The sequence below is a fragment of the Canis lupus genome, chromosome 34, assembly GCF_011100685.1.
Source record: "Canis lupus familiaris isolate Mischka breed German Shepherd chromosome 34, alternate assembly UU_Cfam_GSD_1.0, whole genome shotgun sequence".
NCBI classification, from domain to species: Eukaryota; Metazoa; Chordata; class Mammalia; order Carnivora; family Canidae; genus Canis; species Canis lupus.
Window position 1 is genome coordinate 22,584,784 of NC_049255.1, and position 21,105 is coordinate 22,605,888.

Below are 21,105 nucleotides of genomic sequence, written 5' to 3' on the forward strand. Positions count from 1 at the left end.
GGAGAAACTGTGAGAATGTCATGGAAGAAGGAGTATCTGTGAAGTGAGACTTGAATGATGGGTAGGAATTTTATTATAAACCAGGAGCAGAAAATGTACAGTCTGTACAGTCTGTTAGGAGCACAAAATGAACCCGAAAGTCAACATCCATGAGAGACGCAGACTGGGTTGGGGGGTGAGGAACCCATCAGCAGAAGCCCCACCTCATGGGAGCAGTCACTCAGCTGATGCTACTTATTGATACATGGCATTGAGGAGTCTAGGTGGCCAGAATGACCAAGTTTCCAACAGAAGCCAGAAATCTGGACTGTTCTGTAAGATCTCTATGTTTTATTATTTCAATTAATTAATATTAGGAGATTTATGCTGGCCTCATGTTTGTGACTTGTACTTTTATTGTTACATCTTGGATAAACTAAGTTCTCCCCATTAAAGAGTTAATCTGCTCTTCACTTCAGGATTAATAGATATTCATTGAAATAATTCCTCTTGTATCATTATCTACATTTATTAGTATATAAATTGCATGTTAAAAGAGTAAGCTTAAATTTGGCATCTTCTATTTTGAATGACCCTGTAAGATAAGAATTATTAGTTAACATTTTGCATTTTTGCCCTTTAAGAAAGGTTAACCATAATATTTTAAGCCTCAGTCTGCTTTTTAAACAGAACTTTGTCTTAAAACTTTTCAGAATTTAGATTTACTTGCCTTTTAGGAAGTTCTTTAATAAGCCGTTGTATAACATAGGGATCAGTAAGTGAAGATTATATGTTAGACAAGGAGGGGCTTTCCAAAATATGACAAATAACATAAAATCTTTTAACCTTGTGTTTTGTGCACAAAGGCACCTTTAAGGGTGTCTCCAGTAAGTGCTATATTAACACAGAAGTTTAGTTAATTACAGCCACTATTCTCACGTACCTTAACCAAGTGTGAATACCAAGCAATCTCATAGTGTGCCCCTGAGCATTAATACCTAATGAAATTGGATTCCTTGTTTCCTCTAATGAGCTCATTGCTTTTCTAAATATGGTCATTGCAGGTAAATGATCAATAGCCTTGAAAATGACACCACTGTTGGATTATTTTGCCAAGAGACTCTTTTTCAGTGTAAAATGAGTATTCTCACATCTATATCTCAGGTTCCTTCCTAAGTAAGCTCATGTATAACAAGAAATACCACAATGGGCTTGTTTGTTTGTTTGGTTTTAGTGGCTATTAGCAGGAACTATGGACAATCACTGTCTGATTGTAGAATGGTGACTTCGAATCCACACAACCTAGCTCGAGTTGGAACAAACTGGATGCAGTATGTTCCTGTTAATTGAGAGACTGAATGGCAATAAGCTATGAGAAGGTCTGTTTTCTATAATAGTTCGCACCAATAATCTCTACTGTATTTATTTCCTAGGGCTGCCATAACAAATTACCAAAATTTGGTGGCTTAACACCAGAAAAATTTATTCTTTTGAAGTTCTGGAGGCCTGAGGTTTGAAATCAAGGTCTTGACAGGCCACACTCCTTCTGAAGGTTCTATGGGAGAATCCATCCCTTGTGTCTTCCAGCTTCTGGTGGCCATTGGCATTCCTTGATTTATGGCCACATCACTTCAATCTCTGCCTCTGTGGTCACATCACCTTCTGCTCTACGTGTCTTTCACCAAGACACTTGTCTTCAGATTTTGGGCCCACCTTAATAATCCAAGGTCTCCTTAGCTCAAGATCCTTAGCTTTATAACATATGCAAAGTCCCTTTTTCTAAATAAGGTCACATCCATAGGTTCTGGGGCTTAGGACATGGACATCTTTTGAGGGGCCATCATTCAACCCATTATGTCTACCTTTCTTCTGTTATATTACTGTTAGTCCTGTTGAACACAGACACTACTGAGGTTGTTATGATATTCAAGTACTTTACTAAGATCATTTATGAGCAAATCATTTATATCATGTGTTTGTAGTTTTAAATTCTTCTAACTTGGGATCCCTGGGTGGCGCAGCGGTTTAGCGCCTGCCTTTGGCCCAGGGCACGATCCTGGAGACCCGGGATCTAATCCCACGTCGGGCTCCCGGTGCATGGAGCCTGCTTCTCCCTCTGACTGTGTCTCTGCCTCTCTCTCTCTCTGTGTGACTATCATAAATAAATAACAAATTAAAAAATAAATAAATAAATAAATTCTTCTAACTCTCCTTGCACCATCTCCTTTATACCAATACGATTGAGGCTCAAAAAAGGTAAGATCTTGCCCAAGGATACAACACACCTAATAATAAGTATCAACTTAGATTTAAAGTCTGTACTTTTTTAACGTAGCTTAAATCACATCTAACTTGAGATGTCCACGTCCTTATTTAGAAACTGATAAGAAATTGATAAGTCAGATTTCACAAGGTAGACCTTCTCAGTTAAATTTTTGGTCCCTGTGAGTCCTTAGGCAGATAATATTCCCAAATTCCAAACATCCCTTCATATGTGACCTTAGGAAGAGTAAGCCAAAGTGAGGCTCTGCAGACTAGTAGCCACATGATGATATTAAAGTTAGGGCTGAACACATCCCTCAAAGCTGTCTTCCAATTTCCAATGCTAGCCTGAAATGGATTTAGAATTTTTTTTAAGTGGGTTTTAAGTATCCTGCAGTGCCACACAGACTGCTGTATTGGAGTCCTATCTCCTCCACTTACTCACTATGCTTTCTTGGGTTTATCACTTACCTTTCCCAAGTCTCATTCTCCTTATTTGTAAGATAACTGATAATAATTGATATCTCACAGGATCCTTTAAGAAATAACTGAGAGTATAATATCCTTAAATAGTAACTGCTTCATAGTATAGACTTGATGTAGATTTTTAAAATTATTACCAATTAGGAATATTTTATATGTAAAGTGATAATGGAAGCACAACTTTGAAATTTGTGGTGGAGTGGCAAGTGGTACAGTTGTATTTGGCTCACAACAAAGCTTCGAGGCAGAATGTGGGGCAGAGCGTTTCAAAGCACAAATATTCCCAGATATGGTTTGCTTTTGCAGATCAAAGTGTTTTATGTTCCTTCCTTTCTTCTTCACACCAGTTATGATCTCCCAGCTTTTTCATTTCTCTTCCCGCTTTGTTTATTCTTTCTTTAAGGAAAAATTTAAGTTTTTATTTTCCAAGATAATTCTTGGTTAAATTTTACTAAACTATTCCCAGAATTCCTAGGTAATGTGAATCTGTAATTGAGTCAAGACAAACAGTCATATTAGCTCTGCTCCATATGCATGAGCTGTGTCAAGAATATTTGAAACTATTTTCTGTTGGCATGTTTACAGTTTTAAGAAATCTATTGTGACTTGCAGCTTATAGAAAAAGTAGGGAAAGGCTCAGGTCACTGGTATCTTTTAACTCTAGGTGGACTCTTAGAATCACCTGCACAGAGTTTCTAAGGAAGAATGGTTTACAGCCATCAGGTTGAGTGAAGTTAAGGCTCAGTTTGCTCCTATCCATATCATAGCTTAAATCCTTGTAGTGTGTCAGTGGGGCAAGGAGGAAGAAGTTGTGCATCTTTAGATTTCATGTATTGTTTTCCTTAGTTGTAGCTTTCTTTGGCAATTATTGTGAGTTCATGAACCTCGTATATAATAACAGTTTTCTTCATGGAATTCATTGTTTATGATGGGCAAAAATTAATGTACATTCTTAACAGACTCAGGATGTCAACAGTTATCATCCATTGTTACGTGATTTTTTTTATGTTTTTCTCTTTTTTGATGATCAAATATCAGCACAGGAAAGCAAAATGAATTGCCTCTATGCAAAACTATGACTCCATGATGGAACCAGCCATAAGCATTTGCATATACGTAATTGTGATTTTACCTATGTTAGGTACCACTCCTTCCTACCCCCTGCCCCCCATCAGGAAGTGAATTCATTTCCTGGTGGAGAAAGCCTTCAGTTGTTAGTGCTTAAGGGAAAATACTCTAAAATGCATTGTGTTTGTTGCAAATGAAATTCTGGTCACGCTTACAACCACTGTACTTTACTATCAAAAGCACAACAGTCAAAGATTTCCTTTGATCGAGGGGAACTGAAGTGTGTCTGCGTTGAGTTGTTTCACACAGTGTCTTCTCCAACATCTAGGTGAGCACAAAATGCCGAGGCCTCTGGTGGGAGTGTGTCACGAATGCTTTTGATGGGATTCGCACCTGTGATGAGTACGATTCTATACTTGCCGAACACCCCCGTATGTATACCTTAGATGACACCTTGCCAGGGAGGGGCTACCAAGCAACGCTGAACTTGGGTTTCCATTGTGTGTTTTTGTTTTGTTTTGTTTTAAGGATTTTACTTATTTGAGAGAGAGAGAGATAGCAAGAGATAGCATGAGCAGAGGGGAGAGGGAGAAGCCGACTCCCCACTGAGCTGGGAGCCCCAGGTGGGCTCGACCTCAGGACCCCAGGATCATGACCTGAGCTGAAGGCAGACAACTGACTGAGCCACCCAGGCACCCCTGTGTGTGCTTTTTCTACATTACTATTGTCAAGTTGTGTCTAATTTTAAATATGTTTCCATTAGAAATTTATTTTGGAAATGTGAATTGAAACATTTTGAGCTCATTTTATCATGTTCCATGTATTTATACATTCCTTCAGGGTAAAAATATAATTTATTCATCTCTGCTCCCCCAAAGAGCCTGGAAAAGCATCTTACACACCGTAGACTTAAACATTTTTTAAATTGAAATGAATTCTTCAGGGTGCTGTGATTCAAGGATTAGAATCGACAGATTAGACGAAAAGTATTTCAGAGATGTCTTTTAGCTGTGACGTAAGTCAAATAGATTTACAGTAATTCAACTGGAGGTTTGCTGAGAAAGAGAGAAGGTGGAAGTAGACGGGCAGAGGCAGACAGAAAAACACATGGAGATAGGTAGGCAAAGACAGACACACGGACAGGGATTAGGGAATGAAGAAAATCTGTGTAGGTGATGACACATGGTTTGCAGGGATGGTAAAGCCAGCTCCTTCATCTTCCTGACCTTTAGGCTTAAATTTTAGAGGTGTTAGCAAGGCCCACGTTTCCATGAATAAAGAGATTTCATAGATTAAAAAAAAGTTATTATTGATTCTCTCAGTTTTTCTCCATAGCATTTATTTATTTATTTAGAACATCCAATCATGCCAAGAAATACCAGTTCTGTTGTTAAAGCTAATTGGTTTTGGTCTCTTTCAAAGCTGATGATGGGGTGCAGTAGGGAACAGCAACTTCTTTTCTCAAGATAGATGAAAAGCAAACCCTCGGAATGTGACTTTTCCCCTGGACAGCTATTTCAGTCCAGGGATAAGCACTTAAAAGGAGCAGTGGTCTAAAACATCCGCTATTCAGGATTTGAGTGTTTTTTTAACTTAATTCCTAAGGCCCATAATTCATTTTTTTAAGGCCTCTTAATTCGTTCTCTTTTTCCCTCCTTATGCTAACCTAATTCTACCTACAAAGAAGCATGATTTGGTCAGTAGGAATGTAAATTTATGTGGACACTAGACTATTCCAGAAATGTAGTATGATGATGAGAGTGGAGGAAAAAAAAGATAAAATACTTCAAACTTCTAAATACTGTTATGTACATTTATGCAAGAATAACAGAAAATCACCCAGAAGCTTACTGCACAGAGAAAATTACTGTTTATATTTTAATATTTCTTTTTAAATCATTTGCCTATATGGTCTCACATTTTAAAATCTATTCTTACCTATTAATTTCAAACACTATCCTAAAGATTCATTACTTTTATTTTAAAAATTCTATCCTATGTTTAGGGACAACAGAGATGAAAATGCATTCTTAGAAAATGACATAATTATACCAAGTTAGCATATTACTTATGACATTTTATTTTTAGTCTTTGATATCTTTTATAGAATCACAATTAGATAACCTTTTCCATGGTCCTGTAGACCTAGGGTATACAGACTCAGACAATTTTTTTTAGGACTCTTGTTGAATAACCCCTCCCCAAATCAGAATATTTAACATTACTCTAGAAGCCAGATCTCAGATAATTCCCAGTAAGAAATTCCCAGAAAGAAATTCCTGACTGGTTAGCATTAGCCATCTCCCTGCAGAGCTGCCATCTTGGATCTGGGCTGGACATGGGACTGATTGGATGACGCCATAGGCTTGACTCCAGGGGTCCTACAGAGCATCAGAAATCATACTCTGGGGGTCCCTGGATGGCTCAGTCAGTTAAAGGTTGGATCCTTGGCATAAGCTCAGGTCTTGATCTCAGGGTGGTGGGACTGAGCCTCACATTAAGCTCTGAGCCCAGCGAGGAGTCTGTTCAAGTTTCTCTATCCCTCTTCTTCTGCCTTCCCTCATTCTCTCTCTCTCTCAAACAAATAAATAAATAAATCTTAAAAAAAAAAAAAATCACACTCCATGTGGTAGCGAGGGTTGGAGAGGGGAAAACCAGGGCCATGATATTAAGGCATCCCATTCAGGTGGAAATTCTGGCCTTGTTTGACACAGGTTCCAAAAGGGGACTTAAAAATATTTAAGGAAGGCATTCCAAATTGAGAGACTTCTTGGCTTGGGCTGCTGAGTTGGAGACCCGCTTGAATATGTTACTTGAGTTTCAAGAAGATTGTTGAAATGTGAAAACTGATACCACTTAGTTACACATTTTTCTCCTTCCTGAATTTTGAGAAAAATGGACGTCAGATTTGGCCTAAATTAGAAAGTTAGGTCTAAGTATTTTGAAATAATGCCACATTTTAAGATCTTAAATAATCACCTATTGATTAGGTAGAATGTGGGGTGCTGGGTGGCTCAGTCAGGTAAGTGATCAACTCTTGATCTCAACTCAGGTCTTGATCTAGGGTTGTGAGTTCAAGCCCCATGTTGGGCTCTACACTGGGCATGAAGCCTACTTAAAAAAAAAAAAAATCAGAAGCTGATTTTATGCATTGATTTACTCTCTTAAATGGATTATAGTAGTGCTTTTTTATTTAAATAAATTGGCCACATTTTACAAGCAAACTATTACTAAATAAGCCCTAAATGTATCTCACCATTGAGGAAAAATTATTTAAAATACAAGGAGACCCCAATCACTATGAAAATAAAACAAAGAAAATACTGTATCATTAGGTGGCTAAAATAAAAGTAGCATTGACATCAGATAATTAACCCTCTATTTGAAACAAAATTTTCCTATTTTTAATTTAACATAACTGGAATTCATAGCTCAAGAGGTTTCATAGTTGAGAATGCTTCCACTGCAGAGAGTGATTGTTACTATTTCATTTTGTTTACCTGATATCTTCTTCCTTGGACCTTCTACCATATATTCCCATATGGCTATAGTTTTCAGTTTTGCTCAGTTGACAGTGCAAGGTTAAAGGGTTAATATGGAATGTTGGCCAAGACTCATCACCTAAGCAATGAAAGAGAATATGATCTGGTTTCTGCACATAGTTTTCTACTATATAACAGAAGTTCCTTCTCCTTCTAAAAACCTGCTAATGGCTCCCACCAGCCTGAATTGGCAAGTGACATCTTGAAATATTTTATCCTACTCCTCGATACCAAATTTTAACCAGTTATAATAAATATATTTTTTCAATAGAACTTCAAACAAATGTAGTGATTGTTAAGTTCTTAAATGTTTATTGGGGTAAGTTCTGCAGAATAGATACTCCACTTTCAATTCAATATTCACCTATAATACTTGTGAACAAGATTTATTCCCAAACAGAAAACAGACAAGGAAACAGTTACTTAGTCCTCACTATATGCCAGGCATTTTCCTGGGGGGGGGGGGGGCATCAAGACTAAGTAATAATTCGTGCTTAAACAAATAATCATATCAATAATCATCTCATGATATTTTTGCATTTTATGAAAACATTCCACATTCACACAAATTTGAAGTCTAATTCTTTCAGTGGGCATATATTAATATATGTGAGTATCTGTTTTGGGGTGTACCTCTGTACCTTAACATGTTTCCTTCCTCTGACCATGATGTAACCACATGCCCTGATCTTCCAGTGAAGCTGGTGGTAACTCGGGCATTGATGATTACTGCAGATATTCTAGCTGGATTTGGATTCATCACCCTGCTTCTTGGTCTCGACTGTGTGAAATTCCTCCCTGATGAGCCATACATCAAAGTCCGCATCTGCTTTGTTGCTGGAACCATGTTACTAATAGCAGGTACTCTCTGCACTAGTGATGGGGGTAGGGATGCTCATCCGTGATCTTGAGATGAAGAGAAGGGTGTTTGTTGTCAAAAAGTTCATTTTAGGAACATATGTGACTTGTTTTTCTAGTTTGAAGGACCAAAGAGCACATCCACCAACCTTACTTTCTTCAGCTGTGGAATCAGATAATTGATTTTTGATAATATCCCAGATCAAAGTTTATTAAGTCCTCAAACTACTTTTTAAAAAATTATGTAATGCTTTAAAATTTTCAAATAATTTATTTTTTTATTATTCACGAAGTCCCAAAGTAAGTCCCAAACCACCACTTCCTTACTTGTACCCACTCCCACCACTTCTTTTTAACAATGAACTAAATAGTGCCAAGTCCTATGTGAGACTTTTCTCATGTGCCAAGCCATTTATTTGATCATAAATGTAACAATAAGCAGATTATCTCCCTACTTAAGAACTAGATGGATAAATGGAGTCCTGAAGGCTAATAAATCAAGCATGACTAATAAACAGTCAAAAAGCACTTTACATGGTGTTTATTGATGAAAGAGCAAAAGTGATATTTCATGCAGGTCTGTCATTAAACTCACTTTAGTCTTCCTCTGTCACAACATGATGTCTTCTTAGGATCTTAATGCAAGTTGGGAAAAAAATACACTGTTGAAGCACTCAAAGTGCAGGAAGATAAAAAACCAATGAGCATACCCCCTCAGAGAAAAAAAAACAACTTTTTTTTTTCTTGATGGTAGCAACCAAAAATTAGCAAAGCAAATGTAACTGGGAACTTCATCAGGCAGTACAAGATGAAGAGATAAAGGTTTTAGATCAAAAGTGCTTGTAGGGGTACCTGGCTGACGCAGTCGGTAGAGCATGTGATCTTGACCTTGGAGTGGTGAGTTGGAGCCCTACCTTGGTGTTAGAATTTACTTAAAAAAATAAAAACAAACACTTGGAGATAAATGTGTGATATGTGAGCTTAGGCCAAGTTACTTAACTGGTCTCCTTTTCTTGATCTGCAAAATAAGGTGAAGCCCTAGTAATAAAATCTACTCAAATGCTGTCATGAAGATCCAGTGTGGGTAGAGTAAGCCCATAGCAGAGAGCCTAACCCATCACGCACTCAAAACTAGGGGACTTCCTGAAGTTTTACACACACACAGAGTCAAGGCCTGATGATCCTTAGGCTGTATTAAAAAGTCACAAGAACTTAGTAAGTTTTCCTTTTTAAGACGTTTATTCCCATGTCCAGCCTAGTGATAACATTTTGTATGTATTACTGTGTCTTATTGAACAAATTTAAACACCATGTAATGCTATACATTTTTGCTCCAGAATACTTTGGAATATCACCAGATTCACCATTTTTGATAAAAAACAACAACAACAAAATAAACTAAATTAAAAACAAAAACCAAGAAACAATGAGTTGCTGGGAAAAAAAATCCCTGCAGGAATGGATTAAGAAATGACAAAAGTAAATTTCCAGAGATGGCCAAAGGCTTGGAACCATCATTTGAAATTAGTATGCCTTATATAATTATATAAAATAATAATTTTATGTATAAAATACTAAAGCCATCTTAAACTTATAGATTACAATATTATAAAAAATATGTAGCAATTTATACCCTGTTACCTGAAGGTTATAGGTTCACGATCTGGCCCTTCTTAAACTTCTTGCATTAAACAATTGGGAAAAGAATGCAATGAAATGCTGAACACCATTTTCACATAATTTGTCCCAGAGTTCCTCACCTTTTTTCCTTGCCTCTAAGCAATGACGTGCAGTTTATATGTTTAAATGTGAAAGGACTCTATTGGTATCATTTCAAGCCAGTCAAATTGACAGATGGACTAAATTTCTTAATTTACTCTTACATGGTATGAGGGTGGTAGATAAGAATTTATTTTTTTATTTTTATTTTTTAAAGATTTTATTTATTTATTCATGAGAGACACAGAGAGAGGCAGAGATACAGGCAGAGGGAGAAACTGGCTCCCTGCAGGGCCTAAGATCATGCCCTGGGCCAAAGGCTCTACTGCTGAGCCACCCAGGAGTCCCAAGAATTTATTTTAAAATAAAGACAGTTTTTACTCCATTTATTTGTTTTTTGACCCAAACACACTAAAGCTATTGACTTCAAAAACATAGTTTCCTTATGGGAGCTGATTATGTAGCTAATACAGCTTTAACTGTGGGTCTAGGTGGGGGGGGGGGGGGGCAAAGCATCAATAGAATATTCTTAAAGATATGTGTTTTTAATTAGAAAATCAGTAGAGAATGAACATATGCTGTGTATTATGTGTCTTCGATTTAGTGTTCTTTCCTTTTTTCTTTTGTTTTTCATATTTTGTTTTATACAGCACTTAAAATTTGGAAAGAGGAAAATTAAAGAAAACCACAGTGATCATTTTATGTTCAAACAAACAGAGAAACACTGCATTGTTTACTCTGTATATAAACTGATACATAGTTTGGAATAAATACACAATAGGAAGCAAAAGGAAGACATAGAAGAGGTATACAAAATCTGAGTTGTCAAAAAAAAAAAAATTGAGTTGTCCTTGAATCCATCGCATCACTATTATCCCTCTAAATTATGCCATGCATTTTGGGTAGCAGCTATATCTCTTTGAATTTAAATTTGAAAAGGCCTGCATTATTTTTAGCAACTTTCCTTTCTTTCAGGTGCCCCGGGAATCATTGGTTCAGTGTGGTATGCGGTTGATGTTTATGTGGAACGTTCTTCTTTGGTTTTGCACAATATATTTCTTGGCATCCAATATAAATTTGGTTGGTCTTGTTGGCTTGGAATGGCTGGGTCTCTGGGTTGCTTTTTGGCTGGTGCTGTCCTGACATGCTGCTTATACCTCTTCAAAGGTAAGAACAAAATAAAATAGCATACTTCCTTGCCTCCTGTAACAATCTGCCCAGCCTTGTGGAAACATCTTACTAGCACAAAATAATGTTGCAATACTTGATCCCTACCTATTAAATAAATGACACATTAAAAATTTCTGTTGTTCAAGAACAACTGATTTGCAATATTTAAGCCTTATTACCTTGTTAGTGTTATATTGGGAGAAAAAAACAAACAAACCCACAGTTATAGCTCTATCCATTCTAAATATATGATGATTTCAATGTGTTCATGATTTCATATATATATATATGATTTATATATATATATCTTCATTCAATCTACTAAATTTGTACCTAGAGTTAAATATATAGACTGAAATCCAAGTCAAATATTTGTTGTCAAAAATGTAATGTGTAATTATTGGGTTTTTAAAAATATAACTTAAAAAGCAAGAGAATCCATCTCTTCATTAGAAAGAAAAGAAGAAAAGAAGGAAAGAAAGGAAAAAAGGAACAAAGGGATGAAGGAAAAGAGATACAAAGAAATAAAGAGAGAAAGAATAGGAAATTACCTAAGTTTTCAATCTAAAAATAACTTTCGAGTTGAAAATCTCAGATTTTCTTCTAGGGTTCTTCTTAGAAGATTCCTTCTTAGAATATTTATATTCTTGCCTCTTTATGAGAAGAATGTGTAAAATGACATTTTCTCCCCAAAGTTTGCTGAGTCTTAATTATTTTTATATCACTACATTTATCTCTTTCCAACAGATGTTGGACTTGAGAGGAATTATCCATATTCCATGAGGAAAGCCTATTCAACAGCAGCTGCTTCCATGGCCAAGTCATATGCAGCCCCTCGAACAGAGACCGCCAAAATGTATGCTGTGGACACGAGGGTGTAAAGTGCCACTAGTCACTCTGCATATATGTTACTGAAATCATCAATCAATGCTCAATATGCTCGGGTTAATCCAGGAACATTTATTTAGACCTCATGTTTGTTCACCTAAATTAATTGCTCAGCTTAATCAAGAAGTTTGATTCTGGTATCACTGCTACTTTTCTGTTATTCTTATATGCCCCCCTCCTTTCTACCCTCCTGTTGCACATGCCCACACACACTTTCCCTGTATTTTCAGATAAGGTTGCTAGGATATACCAATGTTTGTTTGTGATTTCTATACTGCTCTTAGAGATTGTGACATGGTGATATTCAAGTAAAATGACACTTTAAGACTAGAAAGCAACCTTTGAAAGAGGCCGGAGATTCTAATCTTTAAAGGAATTGACAGTCTCTTAGCTCCTTCGCTGGCTTTTTGATTCATTCTTTGTGTTCTCATTCGAGTGAGTTATTTGCTAACTTGGAAAAAGATGATTCTTCCAAATTTAAACTGGTATATCAAACCCTACCATTACTCTGACTCTATTAAAATAGAAAAAAATAAAGTAACAGTTTCATATACCAGCCACTGGTGGAACCTAACGATAAGAAGTTTCTTCCCCTCCACACTTAGAATGTCAAAAGTCACTGCTAAATTAATACCAGAGCAGTGGTGGCTTTCTTTCTCATTAACGACATAAGAGATCTGTGTATTATTTTATCATTGCTGTAAACTTGCCTATATATTGCCAAGTTGTTAGACTTCTGCAGCAATAGCTAAACTAGGAAGTTCATTCAATTCATTTATTGATTGGACATTCAAAAATGTTTCAAGAATGCACCATATTAGAATTCATTGATTCAGGTGTCCTCACACCACTGGATCCTCAGCACCCAGCAAAATATCTGACAGATGTTAACGTTTGACAAATAGTTTTTGATTGGAAGAAATAAAGGCTCACAACTCTTTACTGAAAATAGGATCAATTTTTCTCATAAAATGTGTACTTTTTAGAAAAAAATAGAACTATATGTTTAATTATACACTTAAAAAATCAGTGAATGATTGCTAATGGAGATTTTAGTCATATTCATAATGTAATCATCTTAAATTTTTAAATGATAGGGTTTTTTAAAAGTTACATAATTTAATCTCGGGTTTTCTGATTTCTTGTAAATCACATGAATAGCATAAATACTCCTGCAGTACCTTAACAGACTATCCACTGAACTAGAAATTAGTTCTTTGGAAAATAGAGATTTAGTTGTGACTTTCCAAAGACCCCCAAAAGAAGTGTTTTAAAATTAGAGTTAAAATCATGTGAAAATGAGATGAGGAAAGCCTAATATGTGTATTTATTTTGTTGAGAATGGTGTTCATGACTTCACATGGTATTTGTCTACCAGTATTCTCAGGAGAAATTCTAATCGGATCTTAGAATTAAAAGTAACTGATTCACTTTTATTTCATGGATATTACTAACCATGTAATTGATATTTAAAAAATTATTTGTAGATCATGTTTACTTGTTATACTGGTATTATTTTATGTAGCTTAAAACCTCTTTTGTATTGTTCTTTTTTCACAACCTTGGTTTTTAACATTTTTATTTCCACTTTTATGATATGTTGTCTGTCATATTTTATATATTCTAATTAGTCTCTTGAAATTATTGGGAAAAGCAGGGTAAAATTAATGAAATAACTCACTAGATTTTAGAGATATAAATTTTCCTTCCTTTAAGACTTCTTTTGTATGAGGAAATATTTCAGAGGATTCTGGTGATAACTGACATCGTGAATGTTTTGAAATTTTTCTCAATAAAAATGTTCCGTATATCCTGGGAGATATGTTAAGTTTTTTAAAAAATTTCTTTGGGAATGTTTATTCCTCATTCACTATTATTTAATGAAGCCTCCCAAAATAAAGCATAACAAAAAATACATTTTGTATAGCAACTAGTGACAACAAAAGGAATATTAGTGAAGAAGTAATAATTGGCATGATGGCAACTCAACATGCCCAGAAAGAAGAATTAAGGTACGCCCAAGGTATACACACAAGATTACTAGGTTGAAATATTGAAATAGCTCACTAAATTCTGGATGCCAAAATTTGATCATATCCTGTTACTTGCAACAAGAAAAAATAAAACGTAAAAAACTACAATTTTCTTTGTTTCTCTTCATTAACTCTTACTTTCCAATATCATGATGTTTTTAATTGAAATTAGACTTTTGTTGCTATAGATGTTTTATATGTGCATTGTAGAAAGGTGAAGAACAAAAATAATTAAAAAGTTATCTTCCATATTTTACAGTAAGGCATGATGTTCTCTCTATCAAGAGCATCAATATTCCTAAAACCTCATTCAATATCTGCATATCTGGGATCCCTGGGTGGTGCAGCGGTTTGGCGCCTGCCTTTGGCCCAGGGCGTAATCCTGGAGACCCGGGATCGAATCCCACTTCGGGCTCCTGGTGCATGGAGCCTGCTTCTCCCTCTGCCTATGTCTCTGCCTCTGTCTCTCTCTCTGTGACTATCATAAAAAAAAAATAAATAAATAAAATATCTGCATATCCTTCTAGATAATCTATATTTATACACATATATGCAAAGACACACATATGCATATATTTCTTTTTAAGAGATAATTTCACGTATGTTGCTTTGTAAGCTACTTTTTTCCCAGTAATATCTCTGCCTTTTTGTAGCAAAAAATTTTCATTTATATCTAATTACCCATGTTGAAATTTCCCTAAGTATTTCAAAATGCACTAGACAGCTGGCTGGTCCAAACCAGAATCTGCATTTCTCTAGTTGTTATGCCTCTTAAATCTCTTTAATTCACTGACCATGAAAAAAAAAAATAAAACAAGGGTACAAGTTTTCTTTAATAATATTCTACCTTTTGGATTTAGTTTGGTAATGTTATTTAGCTTGTTTCTCTATGCCTTGTATTTCCAGCAAATTGAAATTGAAATTTAGAGACTTGATGGGCTCAAATTAAAAAGTTTTTAGAACACACTATAGTGATGTGATAGCATATATGGAGACTTAATATCTCGTTGATTCAGCCTCAATTATGCTAAAATTGTTCACTGGATTAGGGTGATGGCAATCTAATCCATCCATTCTTCAGTTATATATATTTGTCATTTAGTGACAAAAACAAGTGATTTTAGAAACTGTAGGAATATTCCATTCTCCATCAACCATAATAATAATTTTAAAATAACACCTTTAACAATTGAGAATCCTTATCTGAATCAATAATTGGTTAGGGTTTCTAGAAGGATGATTTTCTAATTATATTTTATTTACAACTGCAGTAGAAATTTGTAAAATAAGCCTACCTCTCCTTACTTTAGTCTGTGTAGTTACCATAACCAATCTGCAGAAGAGGAAGATTTTCGACAAAAACAAGTGAGGAAAAAGAATTCTATACAAAGAACAATGTGCACAGAGGATCAAAAAAAGGCCACTGATGTGCTAAAAAAGACAAACAGTTCCATGCTCTTAGAGCATAACTGGGAGGAGGAGGTTTTGATATTCACAAATTATTTTAAAATGAAAAATACAAAAAGATAACATTTCCCCCTCTTTCTAAGATAGGAAAATCGAAGGGAAGATATTTGCTAAAAACTCTCAGTGCCATCATTAGATATACAACCTATATGTAGAAGGTGCTAGTTTTATTTGGCCTGTTTTCCTTAATACAGTCAGCTTCTTTGAGGAATCATCTATGCAGTAAAGTCTTATTAAGACAGTTTTCACCATCACAGGTGTAATTCTGATTCCCAGTTAATCGTCCCATCATATCTTTTCCTTTACACTTTAATCTTCTTTCAAGTCAGTTGTTTACTTTTTTGGTTTTGTTTCTTTGTTTCAACATTCTCATACTGGAAAGAATAGTTCCAATCTTATTTTAAGGAGATAAAATGAGAATTAGGTAGAAAAATAACTCTTGGAGCAAGTTTTGCAGCTTTTGAGCTCAGAAGTAATTGTTCTCAAGTAAATAACATTAGCCCCTGATATGCAGCAATTAATTGAAAGCAATATATTGCACAATTTGATATTGGTTACCCTGTTTCCATTAAAAAGAAACCTAGTCATTTGTCACTTAATGTTTTTATTGAAATAATTTTATTTGTTTAAAATAAAAAAGGATAAGGAAGAAAACAAATAAAAAACACAATTATTCCAACACCTAGAAGAGAGTTGACATAGAGAAAATTATATATACATAAGATTTTTCCAAAATATAATGGTACAGAAATATAAATATTAATGTCCCTCTTACCCACCTCCATGGAACTCCCTTACAACCTCTCTTCTAAGAGGTGCACTTCTCATTATTTATTATATCCTTTCAAACAAGCAAACAAAAAAATTACAATTTATGGTGTGTATAGATCCTTTGAAAATGTATACACCATACTGTTACTCAATATTTTCCCTTTAAAAATAAAATCAATAGTTAAATATATTTATTGGCATTTTCCATATCGCCTCATTAATTTCAGTAGCTGCATAGTTCATTGTACATATGAACCATTATTATCTAATTTATTCCTTTCAACATCTTCATTTTTGCTATTGTTAGCAACGTGGAAATGAATACTCTTTTAAAAATACCTTTGCCTTCCTACAGGATTGTAACTATAGCATTACATTCTATGTCTAAAAGTAGAAATGCTGAATTTATGTGAGTATATTTACATTTTTGTTTCCTATAGCCAAATTGGTCTCCAAAAATATACAGATTTACACTTTCACCAGCAGTATATAAAAACGCTTGTTTCCCTACAGTGTTGCCAATGCAAGATGTTAGTAATCTTTAATATTGCTACCGATATTATGCGTAAAAAATGAGATCATATTGGTTCCTTGGTTTGCATTTATTTAACAAAATTGATCACAGTTGATCAACTTTTTAAATAATCACCTATTATTGTTTGAATATTTCTGTAAATGGAAATTATAAGCTTTTTGGTTTTTAGTCCCATGTAATGGTGTATACCATATTTCAAAGCATATATTGGTGAGCTTATCAAAGTATATTAAACTTACTAACAAGGGTATTTGAAAAATTTCGGTGGTACATTAAATAGTTTTATTTTATAGCCATCTATTTTTATATGGATTTCAAAAAGCACATCTTCCACTTACAACACAATTTGAAGTTTCCATTAAAAATACATTTAAGTTTGAAACTGAGTTGGTTTAAAATACATTAAATAAAAATATAAGTACAAACACTTTTCAGGTAATCAAAAAATGAGAAGGTCCAAATTTAGGGAATGAATTTTGGTATACAATGGTTTAATCAATGTAGTATTCTTAGAATAGAATATACTCTAAGCAAAAGATAAAACAACTTATTAAACATACTTGCTCATGCAAAGTAAAGCCACAAGCTAGGATTAGAGTTAGCAAATGAAGAATGGACATATGCTCTGTTATATAACAAAATTCAACCAAGGAAATTTGAAGATCTAATTGACTTATTGAACAATTCACGGATCAGGAAGCACCAGATCCAGCAAGTAGAGAGGCACTTTGAGGAGTTGTACAAAATGGAAGCGTTTCATAAATGGAAGGGGTGGGACAAGGAAGTTATTAGCAAAAGGAAAGGATGGGTCTTGCGGAGGCTGTTTGCATGGTGTCATCATGCTAATTACCTCATCTTTCTTTGGGGGCTGGAGAGGACCCAGATGTGATGGAAAAAAATAGCTCATGACTGACCCACTGAGGATGCATTTCAGAGGAGGTTGAAACTGTAATTAGATTGGGCATTAAGCCCCTAGTTTGGAAACCTTTGTGTAAGCCCCAGTTTAGGAACCTCTGTCAACCACCGTATTGGGCCTGCGGTTTTTCAACATATAGGATATTTCCAGAGCCAAAAAATAAGAAAATAATATTTATTATTTTGGCTATTTAAAGCAAATCTCAGCGATCATATTATTCCACTCATAAATAATTCATTATATACGCATAACAGATAAAGACTTTTTAAACAACATAACCACAATACTATTATCATTAGTCAACAACATCAACAATTAACAACTCCTTAGCATCAAATTCTTCAAGATATTTTTTGTTGTGACTGTCTAAAAAATATTTTTTGATTGGGTCCAATTCCAAACCCAAAATTGTTCACACTTTGCTGTTGATATAACTCAAATAAAATACTGTGATTTTAATTTCTGTAATCTCCACTTGTATCAAGGTTTAGGAAACTTTTTTTTAAAGATTTTTAAAATTTATTCATGGGAGAGAGGCAGAGACACAGGCAGAGGGAGAAGCAGGCTCCATGCAGGGAGCCCGATGTGGGACTCAATCCCAGGACTCCAGGATCATGCCCTGGGCCAAAGGCAGGCAGCAAACCGGTGAGCCACCCAGGGATCCCAAGGTTTAGGAGATTTTTGAAAAATGTTAGTACCTTAAGTTTTCCTTTGCAAAAACTTGACTGCTTCCACAAAACTGACAGCTTAAATTTTTGTTGCTAATATTTAGCAGGAGGAAAAAGAAAAACCAGAGTCAAAAAGGAAATTGGAAGTTTGAAAGAAGAATGCTTTTGTGATACAGGCTTTACTTCATATGTATAAAGGGACATGAAGCCAAATAAACCTGGTTCTAGAATTATCTTCCGGAGTTTGCTGGATGTGGAAGAAAAACTGAGGGTTGTTGAAACCTCAAATTGCTCTACTGTTTTTAAAATTACATTATTATATGCAAAACTAAGCCTACATAACCCAGAGAGCTAAGGGGAAGGAGTTGAGATATGTTTTATTTGCAAAACGTAGTTTCTCTCTTACTAAATTACTACAAACACTATACCATGCCTTTCTTTTCTAAAGCTATTGGATGGAAAGTATTGGTTAGAAGAGGAAATCGGAGGTAACTTTATTTTATTAGAGAAGGAAAAGCTTTGAGATTAGTAAATAACAAGGAAACAAGCTAATGTGGTTAATCTAGCAGAAACGGAAGCAGTCAGCAAACCTTGTCAGAAACAAAGATGAGGGGAAACTAAGAAAAAAAATGCGTTATCGGAGAATAAAAATCAGAAGCTAGGAACATAATGGAGGCTTAATCACATGGAATTAATGTTCCATTAATGGCTGTTCTGAGCATATGTCAATTCTTGATCCTTCCTCCATGGAATCCTTTACTTACGCTAATAAAATCAGTGTAAAAGAAAATGTATTTTTAAAGTAAACAAACTCTCTTCTAAAGCCTTACACAGTTTAGTTCTGAACTGAAAAGAACCTGTATACGTCAAGCAGCAAAGCAGAAGCCCTATGGTTCAACTTCACCCTTTTTAGTGACCATTTCTTATCACTTGAGTGTGTCCCATGGGTAGCTGTCTCTTACACTTAGCAGCTTAGCAGAACATTCCCCAGTAATGCTTTGGGATCTTTAAGAGATTGGTATCTCATCCCTTCATCCAATATTCTCATAGCATTGCTCTTTTTTTTTTTTTTTTTTTTGGTCAATTTACATGTGAACAAATATTCCCCACGACATCAGATAAGTATACAATTGTTCACTGATTATTTAAAATATATCCTTAGACTTCCTTAAAAAATAAATAAATAAAATAAAATATATCCTTAGACTTTCTTATTTTGTGTCTCTCAATATTCTTCAAGAAAAAACAATAGGTAAATCTAGAAGGCAATTAGTTAGTGGTACCTAAGACTCTTTAACATTAGAAATTTACCCAGATTTAGATACATAAAAGAGAAAATAATCTGAATTTACATTTCAGTTTTCATATGCAATGAGAAAAAGAAAAACTATTAAATATAAAGACAGACATCATTTCATTAGTTGCTAGAGAAAAAAAAAATGTTTCTTTAGTTTTGTTTGTTGCATTCCACAAATAGATTTTTCCAAAAAGGAAGGCTTCTCCAATAAACAAATTAATGAAAATAAGAAACCTGAGTTTATTGAAAATTTAAGTGCTTCTGAGCAATACCATTTTTCATCTTTTTAATATAAAAATCTGCCATCTTGATTGATATGCTTTATTTGCTTTATGAGTTAGATAGGCGGAGACTGACATAATTTTGGAGGAAACCAAGAACTATTATCCAAATACACAACTTTAAATTACATTTTGTTTACCACCAAATGATTCCATTTTGTAAAGGGATATTACTTAATTTCATCTTCCTAGTAATACAATTAGTAAAAATAACAAAGCAATTTATATGCTTTTCCAGGATCTGGCTTTAAATGTGAAAGAAAAAACTCACCTGTATAGAGTTATTTTGCACAAAATCACAAAGCAAAATGAATTTAAAAGTAACAGATTCCTTTGAGAGGTATATTATATTTTCTTTTTTGTTGTTGTTCTAATTTAAAAAAAAATCATTCTCTGTCGAAAGCAGGGTCTCATAGCCAGCACATTTTCATTGTTTCATTTTTTTCTTACACGATCCTGACGTATTTCACATTTTGCCTTAGATATAATATTCTGCTGGAGTTTCATTTCATTGTCCACATGAATGATATTCAGTTCTATCCCAACTCTATTTCATTTCTGTGAAAGATATTGAATTTTAAAGTTGTCTTTTATAAAAGTTGTGCTCCTAACACAGATGAAACAAATTTGCAACTACAAAACTGAAAATGAAAGGGGAACATGTGGTCAGATATAAAAAAAAATAGGCTGGACCTGTGGGGTCGGTGCTGTAGATGCTACCTACCATGTGAGCATCGTGTACATGCATTAGCCTGCCTTTGTGGGCAACTAAAATTCATAGGTCTCATCCTCAGAAGCTGGAGTATACATCAGATTTTCTAGTCTCTGATGCCAAGTGTCTTGCCTGATGTTCAGCTTCATTTTGAGCAATATGAGCTGAGGTAATAGAATCCTCTTTGCAAATTTGAACATCATTATTATTCCATTCTTTTCAGGTTTGTAAAAAATCTGGTATCAGTAGTAACCAGCTTCATGGTTTCATCTAATCATTAAATCAAATCTAGCATTGGGTTAAAAACATAGGTAGGCTTTCATGCCCTCTGCTGGATGCTCAAGGAAAAACCCTTTAGCAGTCAAGAAAAGTCTCATTTAAAAAATGAATGCTCTTTAACATAAGAAGGGAAAAAAAAAAAAAAACTAGTCCTATTAGAATTAAAATCTAAGACAC

General features: G+C 34.7%; 1 protein-coding gene across 2 annotated transcripts in view; it reads left to right on the plus strand.

Annotated features, from left to right (window-relative positions):
• CLDN16 (claudin 16) overlaps positions 1-14,110 on the plus strand; it is a 74,117-nt gene extending 60,007 nt beyond the window's left edge. Inside the window, exons 3-6 of one of the 2 annotated variants that reach the window (XM_038583270.1) lie at positions 4,121-4,223; positions 8,031-8,195; positions 10,887-11,078; positions 11,829-14,110. In XM_038583270.1, the coding sequence (XP_038439198.1) occupies positions 4,121-4,223; positions 8,031-8,195; positions 10,887-11,078; positions 11,829-11,962 (594 nt within the window). In that variant the 3' untranslated portion in view covers positions 11,963-14,110. The remainder of the gene's footprint in view (positions 1-4,120; positions 4,224-8,030; positions 8,196-10,886; positions 11,079-11,828) is intronic. The other variant, XM_038583271.1, reaches the window with a different exon arrangement.
• Positions 14,111-21,105: the final 6,995 nt, after the last annotated feature.